The 14,102-nt window shown below is 42.6% G+C and overlaps 1 protein-coding gene across 3 annotated transcripts in view; it reads right to left on the bottom strand.

Annotated features, from left to right (window-relative positions):
* Nucleotides 1–1,607: 1,607 nt before the first annotated feature.
* SIPA1L2 (signal-induced proliferation-associated 1 like 2) overlaps nt 1,608–14,102 on the bottom strand; it is a 211,454-nt gene continuing 198,959 nt past the window's right edge. Inside the window, exons 20-23 of one of the 3 annotated variants that reach the window (XM_004691132.2) lie at nt 8,363–8,416; nt 7,700–7,823; nt 6,675–6,756; nt 1,840–3,131 (exon numbers count right to left, since the gene is read on the bottom strand). In XM_004691132.2, coding sequence (XP_004691189.1) covers nt 2,985–3,131; nt 6,675–6,756; nt 7,700–7,823; nt 8,363–8,416 — 407 coding nt within the window. In that variant the 3' untranslated portion in view covers nt 1,840–2,984. Of the gene's footprint in view, nt 3,132–6,674; nt 6,757–7,699; nt 7,824–8,362; nt 8,417–14,102 lie in introns of all 3 variants that reach the window. The other 2 variants (XM_012731328.1, XM_012731327.1) reach the window with 2 other exon arrangements.

The raw sequence follows: 14,102 nt of genomic DNA, 5'->3' as shown, positions 1-14,102 counted from the left end.
CAAAAAAGACCTATTCATGTTTGTCCCTAGGTGCACTGTAGGAAGGCAGGATGGCTCCTTTAGCTAAGTTTGGGCCAGAATACTTTATTTTTCTCCAGATGATGTCAACCTTTCCATTTGCTTAAGCTGCCCTGCAAGGTAAAAGTATCCACCTCTGCTCATCTGATCAATGCAGAAGAGCCAGGAAACCGTAAGAAATATTTATAGAAACTGCATGGAAAAAACACAGTTCATCTATCCCTCTGAAACTTAGAGCTCATGCCTTAATCAAGCCTTTCCTTCCTCTCTCTCCACCCTCTCAGTAGTTGTGAGAATTCTAGTGACAAATCCGTTGTTAAGTGTGAGCCTCCTACTACTGCCCAGAGTCTCAGCTCAGCGTGGCCCAAGCCCACCATCTCTCATCTAGATGGGTTTTCCTTTTTTAGTCCTTTCCATTATACCAGAGGCTGGTCAATTACACTGGAGAGTGACCTGCAGAGCATGGATCTTCGAGCTTTAATAGACATTTGCCCTATCCGATTCATGTTCTTTAGAAGTCTTAGACTTTTAAGCTGTTGGTCATATTATGCTGCTTTTCCTGCTTCAACAACTCCCTTTTGATTTAGAGCAAGATCCAGAATCTACTGTGGCCCACCATTCATTAGTGACCTTTGACCTCTTTCGACCCACTCATCTCCCACCACTTCCCCATCACTAGCCACTTGGGGCTCATCCTGACTAGGAACCAATTCAGGGTCTTTGAACTCTTTGTCCTTCTGTCTGGAGTGCTCTCTTCCTACTATCTAAAGTCACCTATCCTTGGAAGTCTCCTCCGAGCAACTGTCAACATCTCAATTCTTCATCATAACTGAATGACTTTAGCTGCTATCTCGTAAGGTTGCTATGGAGATAACGAAGAGCTCAGATCAGTGCCAGCACAGAGTAACTATTCAAAGAACGTCAGTTGTTACGGTAATTATTTAAGAAAGCCCATTCCAGGCATTCTTCATTTGTGTCTCACATTTTGGAAATACTCTTCTGTCTGTCTACCACATCAGAGGGCCTGTCCCTTTAGCAGTAGTGTCTAGCTGATTCTGTTCATGGTCGGCCCTGCAGCCCTGAGCACGGAGCTCAAATACTGTACCGAAAAGCGAGGGGAGGAAATTTATCGGGTGGGTCCTGAAGGCCACCACTCCCTGACCACTACATTCACTGAGGGCATTTTGCATGTGCCTGGACTTCAGAGTGGGCCACTCTGAGAAACTGATGTAGTCTCCTGCTATGTCTGCCATAGGAATTAGCATGTTTTCAATACACACGCCATGGCAAGTCCACTTGAGAAATCCCACTGATGGTAAATTGTTCATCTCCCATTCTTGATTCAGCTCTGTTCTGAAGGTGGAAAACTCTGCACCTTCCTCTGTTTTCCATCCCACTCTGGGTCATATTCTGTCTTTTAATTTACATTTGATTCATATTTAAAGGTTACTGATTTCTGATTCCTTTTCAAATTCCTACTATTTCATTGTATGTATTTTCCTGTAAGAACACACCAAATTCTTTGTTGGAGAATATGCTAATAAAACAAACAAAGGTGACTTTGGATAAATCAATTAACTTGAACCTCAGTTTACTGAGCTGCAAAATGGAACTCCCTCCACCAAGGAAACCATTAGGACTCAATGAAAGGATGCATGTAGCAGCCGACAGAGACTAGTTGCTCTTTAACTCACTGTGGAATTCTGTAAGAAGGCAGTTCCATAGTCTTTAATAAGGATTAAGATCCTGAGTGACCTCTATATAGCCAGATAGTTGACATATCAGAACATCACAATCTATTCACCTGACAACATCATTTTACTTCTGTGGACTCTTTGAAACATTTATTAAAAAAGCAAAATGTATGTTCATCTCAAATAGAACAGTTAAAAATGGTAAAGCAATACAAACAGCTTGTTACTAGCAGCATCCAGTTGTTAGTCTCCGGGCCCTGCTCGTCCTCAGTCTGTTCTGGGCAAGCTCAGTCTTGCCTGAGCTTGCTGCTACCTACACTCCCTCCTCCTCCTCGTGCAGGTGAAACCAAAGTTTATAAAATTAACAACTTAAGGTTAAATAAGCTTAAATAAGGGTGTTAAATACAAGACACTTCATCAAAGCTTCTGTACAAAGATAAACAAATTTGGCATTGGACAGGTGATTCTGCTGGCTCACACGGACAGGAGGGTGCTAGCGAGGAAGCAGATGTCCTTATTTCAGCAGAGCATTAACTATACAAAAGTGGACTAAGAGTTCAAGTGACTACTTAGTGCGCCATTTACAAGGCATATGTATCTTTTTTGTTTGTCTTTAAATCAGAACACTGTTAATATTCAGGCACCTTTTGTTCCTGCAAATAAATAAGTCTCTAAGATAACTGCATTCGAACTAGTGTTAAACATCAGTGCTTCCTTTTGTTTCCAGACAAGGCGTTCCCAACTACTCCCTAGGCCTCTTTCTTATTGCTATGATAATGTGGCTGTGGAAATAAAACTACTGTACATCCAAAAAAATAGAGCACCTTTAACATTAAAGTATATGTCTGATTATCTGTTTCCATGTTTATTTTACATTTCTAAAGCCCAAACTATGGTCAATTGCTTTAACATCCCTACCAGGTCACCTGATATATAGGAAATAAAACCCAACTAGCTTCTTCCCTCTTGAGGTAAGCCCATGCCAGAGCACCATTTTAGTAGAGTCACAAAGAAAAGGTCCGAGCTGACACCAGGGTTTACATTCATCTCGACACGGGGAGTTACATTCATCTTCGCACGGCCTTCCCTCCGCTGTCACGCGATGGCTACATGATGGGCCGAGGCTGCCTGGCCTGCTGGGTGGATGGCGCTGGACAGAGAGGCAGAGCAAGAACATTTACGATTGGCTGAAAGCACAGTTAAAACCACATGTTTGTGACTTTGAAGGGACGCAGGGTGTTTCCCCAGGTCCCGTGATGGGGTACAGTTGGGTTAAGATTTTTTGTCAATGGTGTTGAAAAACCACTCAGTGAACTTGCGCAGTTGAGCTGTGGCTGTCTGGGACTCCTCTTGAAGCCGCATGTTGTCTTGTCGCAGGTGCTGCACCTCAGCTTGGAGCACAGCCTTGTCCTGCTTTTCCTGGTGAGAGTAGAAACAGACTGAGCCACACATACACATTCTCTCCTGCCAAGCCACAGCCAAGAATCCTGTATCCCCCCTGTTTTTCCTTTCTGAGGGGTGGGAGGGGGGTGGGGAGAGTCACTCAAAAGTGACTTGCCTGGTCTAGGTTGTTGCCAACAATGAGGAAAGGGAAGGACTCAACACGTGATCTCTATCCATCCACTTTGCTCCCCACAGGCGTCAGGATTATTGTCCACAGTATATGTCATCCTCTCACCATAAAAAAGGAGACTACGGGGAGAGGTTAAAAGCAGAGACCTTTGACAAATGCATGGAATTTTCTAGGTCAAGGTTGGTTGTAACACAGCTATACTGATCCTACAATATCTTTAGAAAGTGAGGACTCAGGCCTTCCATCCCAGCTTAGAGTTTTCCTGCACCAGTATTGTTCATGTTGACCTAAAAGGCTTGTAATTAAAAATTAGATAAAAATAGTCAATATTTTCTCAGAATACTCACATGTGGGGTTTTCAAGATACAGTAGCAAGAAAATAATAATACAAACTTCCTTTCCCAGATGCTTCCCATTGGCTTGCTCCCAATAGAGAAAGGGTCCCCATCAGATCTTAACAGTTGGTATTTTTTTAAAAGGCTCTAATTTGACTGCTATGTCTACCAGGTGACCCCCAGCTCCAGACCAGATGGCTGTGTGGGGTTAGCCTATGGCCGTAGCCTCAGAGTAGTGTTCACAGTCTTGGGTGACCAATCTGCTCTAAGGTTTGTTTCTATTTTTTGATCACTCCTCAGTCTCCTCAACATCATCTGCCTCCATGATACCTCCAAAAGCCAGAGGAGGCTTCAGTTACTTCCTGACACCTGAGTTTTCCATCAGGGCCAATCTCAGTCCAGCCCATGCCATGACTTTCCTTAGTAACTTCAAGAGGTTTGAGTTCCTAAGTGAATGCACCACCAGGACATTCACTTCCACTAAGGCTTAGAACATCCCCAAGTCCCTGCTGGGACACAGGTGTTCACCTCTCAGTGCCTATACAGAAACCACACTGCTGTGATCCATGGAACTCATTCTCTGTCTAACTCTCAACCTAATCCCTTTCATCTTCACACTCTAAATGAATCCTGGCTCTCTCTTGAGGACACTGCTTCCCCAGCAGCTTACTCATAGGTGAGAGATTTGTTCTGCCACAGCCTGAGGCAGTCAGTTTCCCTCCCTGTTCTTCCAGACCCCTGCTCCTTCTGAAAAATTCTGGGTGCTTTGAGAAGCGTGGCATTAGATTTTGAGACCAGACACTCCTGCTCACTGCAACTATCTATTGTGTCTCTACATCCATCATTATGTGTCTCTCTTCCATCATTAATGGAAGATTCTAGAGCATGATACACTCTTCTCCTCTCCCCTACTACTTGTCCTATTTGTTGATGATATCAAATCTACTTAAGATGCTTCACCTAATTCTGTCTCTCCATTATTTCTTTCTTAGGATCTTGAAACCACTCCTTCTCAACCCCCCCCAGTACCCAGTCATAGCTGCTAATGCAGCAACTATTAATTGTATGTTTTATTAAATGCTTCAAGCCCTTACTTCCTCACCACTACACTCATGTCTCTTTAAAATAATTTCTCTGGTATCCATTCCTCCAACAACTGCTTAGCTCACCAGCCTTACAGAGCTTCACTGTCCACAAACCCCCCTCTGCATGATCACTTCTCCTCATCCAGCTTAGATTGTCTTTCAGTTTAATCTTATCCTATATACACCCAGGGTTCTTGTCTCTCTCTGTCTTGGTTTCCTATCTAAAGTCTAAAATCTATGGAATTCAACTCTCCAACTATTCTATGCTGATGACTGGTCTGGAGTTATCAGTCACCCCAGTTTCCTTGGGACTTTGCCCATTCTAGCCCTGAAAGTTCCGTAGCCTTGTATACCTTCCCATCCCAGGTAAAATGGGACAGCTGGCTGTTTGAGCTGGAGAAAACACCAACCTCTGCTGACAGATTCTACTAACTTATGCTGCAAATTCAAGCTTTCAGCCCTGATCAGCAATTCTATTAAATATACTTGTCAGGCCCTCCCTGATGGTACAACAGGTTAAGATGCAGCACTGCAAGCTGGCTGTAGCTGCGTCAGTGTGAGTTCGATCTCTGGCCCCAGAGGTGATCCACATAGTGAGGCAGACCTCTCCTGACCTGCCTACTGCTCCTCTCAGCAGTGTATTTCGTTGATCTGCCTGTTCTGCTCCCCACTCTGTATCTGGTGAATCCGCTCACTGCCCCTGCACCTTTGGCTTGTATCCCAGTTCTTTATGCATAAATAATAAATAAATCTTTAAAAAAAAAAGCTACTTTAAAAAATTATATACTTTTTTTTTTTAAAGATTTATTTATTTATTCATACAGAACTGGGGTACAGGCCAGAGATGCGGAGGGTGAGAGGATTCACCAGAGACAGAGTGGGGAGCAGAATAGGCAGATCAACGAAGTACACTGCTGAGGGGAGCAGCGGGCGGGTCAGGAGAGGTCTGCCACGCCATGTGGTCACCTCCAGGGCAGGCGGGGATCGAACTCATGAGGAAGTGGCTTTAGTTTCTCAGTGCAGTGCTTTAACCCGCTGCGCCACCAGGGAGGGCCGAAAAAATTATATACTTTTTATACTCCTTCCTCTTACTCACTCTCAGCTCATACATGGAAAAAAGTGACAGAGAACTCTACCATCTACCTCTGTCTGGACTGCGCTGTGACTATATGTGAGCATGGTATGCACAGGCACATGCATACACGCACAGACACACACACACCCTGTTCTTCTCTGGTCACTACATGTCCACTCTCTTACCCACTCCAGCCTAGCTCCTCCTTGTGCACTAGATCATCCCTCACTCATCACTCTTACCATCATTTCCTTCCTAACTGGATCATTTCCATCAACATTCACACTAGTTGTAATTTCTCCCTTCATCAATCACAGCAGTAAAATCCTCCTCATGACACTTCCTACCCTCCAGCTACTACACCCTATTTATTTCAGTGGACAGCAAAGTGGCTGCCTGGCACAGCATGAAGGTGCCATGCGACTATTTGGAAAGTGAATTCTTTAACTACTTTTGAAGCCCAAAGATGCCCAAGTTGACTGATGTGTTAGAAGTTCTGAGACCATAAGACTGACTTGGGGATACAGTAACTTGGGGAGACCAGGATTTCTGATAGCAATCAGATTCTCACAGGTGAGCTAGTAAATGGTGGGTATGACTGACAACTCACTGACCTGAAAATGCTGGCCTGCTATATCCATCTACCTCCCATGACTAGCCATCAGAGGCCTCCTCCTCATCTAATTTTATCTATTGGGATCCTGCTGTTCCCCTAGAGGAAATATACTGTTGCAGACCAGAATTAGGCCTAGAAGTCTCCATTTCCATTCACTGTTGGGTTTTGATTAGGAAAAGTTATCTTTCCTGAGTCTTCTCATTGTCATTTGTAGTTGCTAAAGGGGTCATTTTTGAACGGGAAAGAGCTGATCACGGACTTCCAAGAGATTGCCTCACCTTCCGCAGGTCAGTCTGCAGTTGTCGAAGGATTAATTCCAGTTGATTGACTTTACCAGTCAGCGTTGAAGGAGACCGCTCCCTAGCAGATAAGGCAAGAATTTGAGAGTCTAGACTACTGACATGAAGACATTTCACCTAGCATTTCTGTTGGTCAAGTTTTTACTCAAAAAAAAAAAAAAAAAAATTCATGTGCTTAGAGCTCAGCAAGGACATGAACATAGATTTGAAAAGTGAACATGTTACTGCTTTGGTGGAAAATCTCTCCTAGGTTTCTTTGATTTTAAAATGGGTTCAGAATCTCTATGGGCACACATGTTGGTACAAAATCAAAAGATTATGTAAATTTAGGCAACTGAGACTAGGTAGACCAGGATGAAGCCCTGGGTACCAAATACAGATTTGATTTCTACCATTTGCCTTTCTCTGTCAAGAAAGCATCTTGCAGCTCATGAGGAAGGTGAGCATGCAAATTCATACAACTCAGTTCACATAAATGCTGAGATTAGGAATGGATGTCCGAGTAAAGAATATATATTTAGTGGACAATAAACTTAACAGGTATGTAGACAGGCAAAGAGATGGCTTATTCTCGACATACTTGAGTGGCACGTGTAAGGTCAGGTGAAGCACGAGGGAGGCAAATTCTCCCTGGCAGGTCAGTTGGGCAGATGGAAGAGTAATCCGTGAGGTGTCCCTGTCCAACACTGTTGCAGCAATAAGTTGCAGGCACTGATCCCCAGGTCCACCCCTCCCTTTCTGTACACGTGCCTCCGAGTGGGCATGGGGCTGCAGTCTTGGCAGGCTGGCTGCCGACTGAGCAGAGCAGGTAGGTTGTCCAGTGTGATCCACTCAAGCAGGACAGGCAGCTGATTCAGCCCGCTCAGCCCCATCTCTGGATTCTGAAAGACTAGGGGAAGGCAGGGATGGAATGGCATTTTGGCTGGCCTGGGATTAGCTGACACTTCCTTAATCACTGGGGTCTAGGATGGAGGAATGAAGGGGATTCACAAGAGTGCACATACCCAGTTGTATCCATGAAGTCTTTGCCACTGCCTGGATCTACACATAAAGGCAGCTGCTGGGCCCCTTCCAAGTCTTGTCCATGTTGCATATCCGTCATGGTGCAGAAGGATGCCACTCTCTGATCTGAGGAGGGAAGATGCACATACAGAGGTTTAGTAATAGCTATAAGGCAATGTTTCTTCATGGGAATGAATTTAGTAACTCAGTATAAACCCTAGTCCCCCATCAGTTTCTGCCCAGTTTCAAACAAAACAAAGAAAAGCAAACTCAGACAAGGTGCTGACAATCAGAAAGCATTGGCTGTCCTCTGGCTGTATGGCAAACACACATCACAGTCCCAGGGACCATTAGCAGATACTGGATTTGCTAGAGCCAATTTGCTTTCAACTTTCCATGTCCCAAGAAATGCCAAAGCTGCTGGAGGGGCATGGAACAACAGGCTGGCTAGTGACCTGGCCAATGACTAGAACCATGGAGACAGATCTTTCCTCCAGCTCTCCCCAAATGAAGAGAGCAGCTGGGAGACACAAAAGCCAGGACACATCTCCCCTGTATGTCCCCAGCCCTCCAAACTTGAATAACCATGCAGACGTGCAGACATATGAAATATAAAGAAAACATTGCAGGCTATCAAGAACCCACACTCAACCCCAGACAATCACCTAGATAGGACGTGTGGTGACAGAGCAGCCCAAGTTCTTCGTCTGAGTCAAGACCTGAAATAAGATTTAGAATTTTCCTATGAACAGTAATATCTCTCTGCACTTGACAGCTTCTGAGGCCTATATAAGTAAGGCTCAAATAATGGGGTCCTGTGAACTAGGCTGTGTGCATGTGTTTGTTCACCTGCCTGCACTTGCATGTGCACATGTCATCCTAAACGAGAAGCCCTGGAGAGCCATGTCATGCAATGCCCAGTACTGCGATTATTGATACCTTTCTTCTTCTTCTTCTTTTTTTTAATTTTTAAAGTTACTTATTAATGCATACAGAACTGGGGGACAGGCCAGAGGTGCAGGAACAGTGAGAGTATTCACCAGAGACAGAGTAGGGAGCAGAACAGGCTGACTGACAAAGTACATTGCTGAGGGGAGCAGTGGGTGGGTCAGGAGAGGTATGCTGTGCCATGTGGGTCACCTCTGGGGCTGGGGATCGAACTTGTGATGAAGCAGTGATGGCCAGCTTCATGGTGCTGTGCTCTAATCCCTTGTACCACCAGGGAGGGCCCTGCCCATTTCATGGGCAATGGTCCTGTGAGATGCAGAGCCATTACATGAAATAACCACAGCGGTGTGCAACACAAGCAAATCCAACTGCAAGATATGTGCCCATTCTGGGTTTGCTTCAATGACCCACTTCTACTCTAAGAACATAAAGATTGGTGGGGAAATATTAGCCACACAGTCTCACTAGAGACCTTAGAGGACACTCTTGAGGGCTCAGTACTTCCAGCATTAACAGACTACACTGCCTTATCTATTACAGGGTCCCTTTTATTCTTGGCAACAGTAATTTCACATTCACTGTCCTGAAAGCTAAAGGGAATGGGAATACCATATTCTTTGGAACAGGTACTAGGTGGATCCAGCTCTGGGCGTCAAAGCACTGACACACAAAAAGCTGGTCTAGAAATACTGAATGGCCTGCAGAAAAAAGTCCTAACTTTGAACAAGGTAGAGATGGAACCAGGGATTACCTTGCGGCCCTACCCCCCCTGTTTCCCAGTGTCCCGCGCTTGGGCAGGGAGCAGAGTACAGCATCCATCTATGCTGAGAATCTGAGGAATACTGCAGGGGGTGATGCTTTGGCGTCTTATTCACGATTTGATGAATGGCTGAGAAGCGGCACTTGGGTCTGTCTCAGATGTGCTCTGTTGCTAATTTAGCCCTCTCTGTCCACCTCTAGCTGCTGGATGAGTCTCCTAATGAGGCTACCTACTTGTCTGGTTCACAGAAGGTCATGTACTTCCTGTTAATCAGTAAGGATGGTGATGGTGAAGGCTGCCGGAGCACACGAAGAGGATCCGGGCTGGACTGTGAAGGGCACAGCACTGGAGGCAGCAGGCAGAGGCCCAGTGGTCGCTGGAAGTGGAGCTGAGCATGTACTGCATGATGGGTCAATAGGAAGCTCACTGGCCACACCACCTATGTCCTGCAGGAGGACTTCTCAGTGCTCACGGCAGGCACATACTCTTATTTCTTAGTTTAACGATATCTTGGCTGACACTTCAAATCTTCTACAAAATGATACATTCTGTAACTATGCATTACTGAGATAATCATGTTCCCAATTTGGTACTGATTAGGAGGGTTTTGGCACATGATAAAATAATGTGTGATTTAATTAAGATTAATGGCAAGAACTGGGCACTGCCTACTTTAACACATGATAGGATGTGACCTGCAGAGGCGGGGGCAGGAATTATGAGAAATGCTTGGCAGGGGGTGAGCAGCTCTCATAGTGGGATGGGGAGGGCCTGGATTGCCATTGTGTCCAAGATAACCCTTTGTTCTGTGAGGGACCCAAACAAACAGACGGCTCATGCTTAAAATATAAATCAACAGCAGATGGATTCTTATTCGACAAAGAATTAACTACTACAAAAAAGGAATGGCAAAAGAAAATCGTTTATTTTTCTCACTTTTTAAAAGAGCTCCACTGACTGGCCCACATTTTATGCAATCTAGTGATTATCTGGTTAGTTTCTATCTTCTTATGTATTTGGCTCTGATAGTTGTCTAAAAATCTGGATGACAATGTCTTAGCTTCTGTCCTTCATTTTTACCTTAATTGATAAAATACCCATATATTTGCCAGAAACAGAACTTGCTACTGGCAGTCTTTCAAGCATTCCTTGTGGGAGAAACTAGGTCCTACTGGTCAGGAGGCAAGAAGCCAAAAATAGAGTTTTGCCAGCAATGTAATTTCACAAAGAGGATTTCACTTTGGATCTGAAAAGCCTGGGAGGTTGAAATGCAAACAGAATGCTACTTGATTAAGTACAGACACTAAACTACTTTGTAGAATAGCTAATCTTAGTGACAATTTCCAGTGGAAGCTCTATTCCTCCACAGCTTATTTTTGTGACGATAAATATTCAGTAACCAAGTAATTACTGACATTGAACCAAATGGCACAAACTAAACAGTAAGAAAAGGGAGAGAATGAACTCCATGAAAAATGGTTAGCACAGCAAAGATATAATCACCCATACTTTACATAAGCAGTCTGTTTATTTTTTTCCCTTCCGTTCTTTTCTGTGTATGTAAATTGGGCTAAGATGGGACATGAGGCGTGGCTCACACACAAAACAATTTGCGCCTTTAAATAATCTTTAAAAAATCTATTTTGATTCAAGTTTCTTATCTTAGTGCGCTTAGCATGAAACAAGAAATGAATAGCCATCAGGCAATTCTATATGTATTTAGAATTGAGATAGCAGAACAACTGCCATCAATTAATTCCCATGACTCCAGATAGGGTGCCTGGAGTGTCATCAGAATATGGTGTGGCCAAGGCTGGATCTGGGAGGGATGAGTGCTCCAATCAATTAGTCATGTCTGTTGAGGACATGGCACAGAAGACTACTACATTTGCTAGATATATACCATATGGGCACAGAAGTATGAGGCTAGATTAAACTAGTTCTGTTTCCACAAAGCTGTTCTAATATATTTTTGCTACAACTATACATTAAAGTATGGGGGGACTTTGTAGCTACATGTAGGAATGAAAGTTTCTCATTCTGAAAACTTTATCAGAGTATGGAAACTTGACTTAAATGACAACCTGGAGAGGAGTAAAAATGGCTACACTGACATACTCTGGCTTAGGTCTTTTGCAGCCCACTGATGAATGTAGGATATTGGCCTTGAATGTGCTTACAAGTAGCGAACAAAAACAAAACAAAACTCTGAAATTATTATTTTATGTAAGATACAATTATTATTGTTGGCTTGAAACATTTTTCTTACTTTTGAAATACTTTTAGCCAACTTAATATATTAACTTTGCATTTTTCACCTAAATAGCAGTTTTGCTTTTCTATTTTTTTAAATAAACTATGCTATTTTAGGAGTTAGACAATGTGTCACATTTTGTATGCGTGTGTACACATGCAGTCAACTATCAGTAACTTGAATTACTTTATCAATTTTAAACTGAAGCTTTAGAACTGAAAGCTTCTCATAAAAATTTATGCTTATTATGCTCTGTTTAAGAAAATCAGGACATATGGGACAAAATATGTTAAAAGTCTTGAACTTTCATCTTTTTTGGAAAATACATATATCATTCCCATGTAATGAGCTGATAGTGAGTAGTGAATTTGGCTTGTTTTAGATACAGATATTCATTCATAAGCACACACCACAGCCTAAGAGAAGATGACAATTACCATTGACTTCTGGGAGGTGTTGCTTTCCAGCATGGAGGAGGGGCCTTTGGTGATGTGGGGTCCATGTATGCTGTGTAGGACCCTGACAGCCAGAGGCCCCCATCACTACTTCATACTTTTACCTTTTAAGCCTCTTGTTTATTTTTTAAAGATTTTATTCATTATGCATTCAAGAACTGGTACAGGGGGTGAAGAGGATTCATCAGAGCCGGAGTGGGGAACAGAATATAAACCTGTCTTCTTTTAATAAGAACACACTGTAAGCCTACTTCTGATACTATGGTAAAGGAATGAAAACTACTTGGAAACTTAGAGAACTCTTTGTCCTATCCTACTTTCTCTGCTGGAACCACAGTCAGTTCTTCTACTGGGATTTGTTCACCTATCCATGCCTGAGAGGGACAGAACTGATTCTGTGCATTATTTGGTACATCCATAGCTATATTATTCTATAATAAATGTCATTCCCATCTTATGCCATCATAAAGGTTACGATAAGTACCACAAAGATAATGAAACAATAGCATAATTTCAGTATGTGCAGCAAAGATTTGACTTAGGAGTTCAATGTATAGAAGGCCCCATCAAAACTTCACCAAACAAAAGCAGCACACACGTAAAAACAGAGTCTGGAACTTTGTCAGGAGGCCAGGCTCTCAGGAGCAGGGCACACGGCACCTTCTAAGGTCTAAGAGACCTTCCCCTCTATTTAAGGTCCTTCCTCACTTCACATTTAGTTTTCCTGTAGAACTGTGTTATCTATTCATTTGTTAATTAAATTTAAATAATGCTGTATAGTATTTCTCTATAGGAAGCTCTTTTACTTCTCTGAATAATTTCCTGTAAATTCTCTAGGATTAGGTCTCTGCTCAAAGAGTGGGTACATTTTTTGGCTCTAGCTACTTATTAATGTATTATTGCTTCAACAAAAAGATGGATTATTTTAGAGTCTTTATAATGACACCAGCTGTGAGTATTCGTAGCTTCCTAGAGCTGTTGCATCATTTTTTCATATTCAAAAGGTGTGGGCGGGTAGCTCATCACTGCCTGTATTTACATGGGTGGCTAGACATTGTTCAGGCATTTACTTCTATGTGGTTCTTCAGGGACTGTGCACTCACTGTCTTCATCATGTGTTGATCAGGGATTTGATGGGTTTTGCCCAGTAGGTTCTTTCATGCACTGAAATATGCTGGTTTTATTCATCACAGTTACTATGAATTTTCCCCAAATTCCCCTATTTCCCTTTTATTGTAGTGTTCTCTTTTCATGTTTATAAAAGATATGCTTAAATACTCTTTCTGGCTGTAATACATTTTGCATGTTTTCTTATTAACTCCAAAATTAAAGCACTACCTTGCTTCCAAAAGGGTAATCTTTCTTTATTTACTTCTTCTAGAATCAAATTTTCTATTTTCTAAATCCAAATTACAGTACATAAACTTCACTCCCATTTAACTCTTCAGTGTGTTCAGATTTTAGTCGAGGCTCTTTATTGTTCTTCAAAATGACTCACTTCTATTTTTGAATAATTAGGCTGTTTCAATTATTAGTACTGGCTTATAATAGACTTTTATTGAACAATGTTCATCTATTTTTCCAAATGGATGCAATTAAGCTCTTAATATCCTTGAGATATTTAAACTGAAATTGTACTATGTCTATGAATTAATTCAGGCAGGACTGCCATCTTTACTCTAAGCTTTCTATTCGCTCCTATCCTTACATAAAGACTTTTCAGTTACTGAACTGTGTGTTGATTTCTCTCATTATAATTCTAGTGATGACTTAATTCCCAAGGAATTCATAATTTGATCTTGCTGATATACCTTGTTACTATTACACTGGAAAACTCCCTGAAAGATGGTTGCCATCCAATCCTCTCCTCCCTGTGAGCAAATGCCACTTCTCAGGTTAACAGGTAGGGTCTCTCTCTCACCCCTGGAATATGGGCTCACCCTGTGATTTGTTCTCACCAACAGAATGTGGTAGACATAATGTCCTGG

This window comes from Condylura cristata, unplaced genomic scaffold (assembly GCF_000260355.1).
Source record: "Condylura cristata isolate star-nosed mole 26May11 unplaced genomic scaffold, ConCri1.0 scaffold00030, whole genome shotgun sequence".
Lineage (NCBI taxonomy): Eukaryota > Metazoa > Chordata > Mammalia > Eulipotyphla > Talpidae > Condylura > Condylura cristata.
The sequence above is the reverse complement of the archived record's forward strand: the minus strand, read 5'-3'. Positions and strand labels throughout refer to the sequence as shown.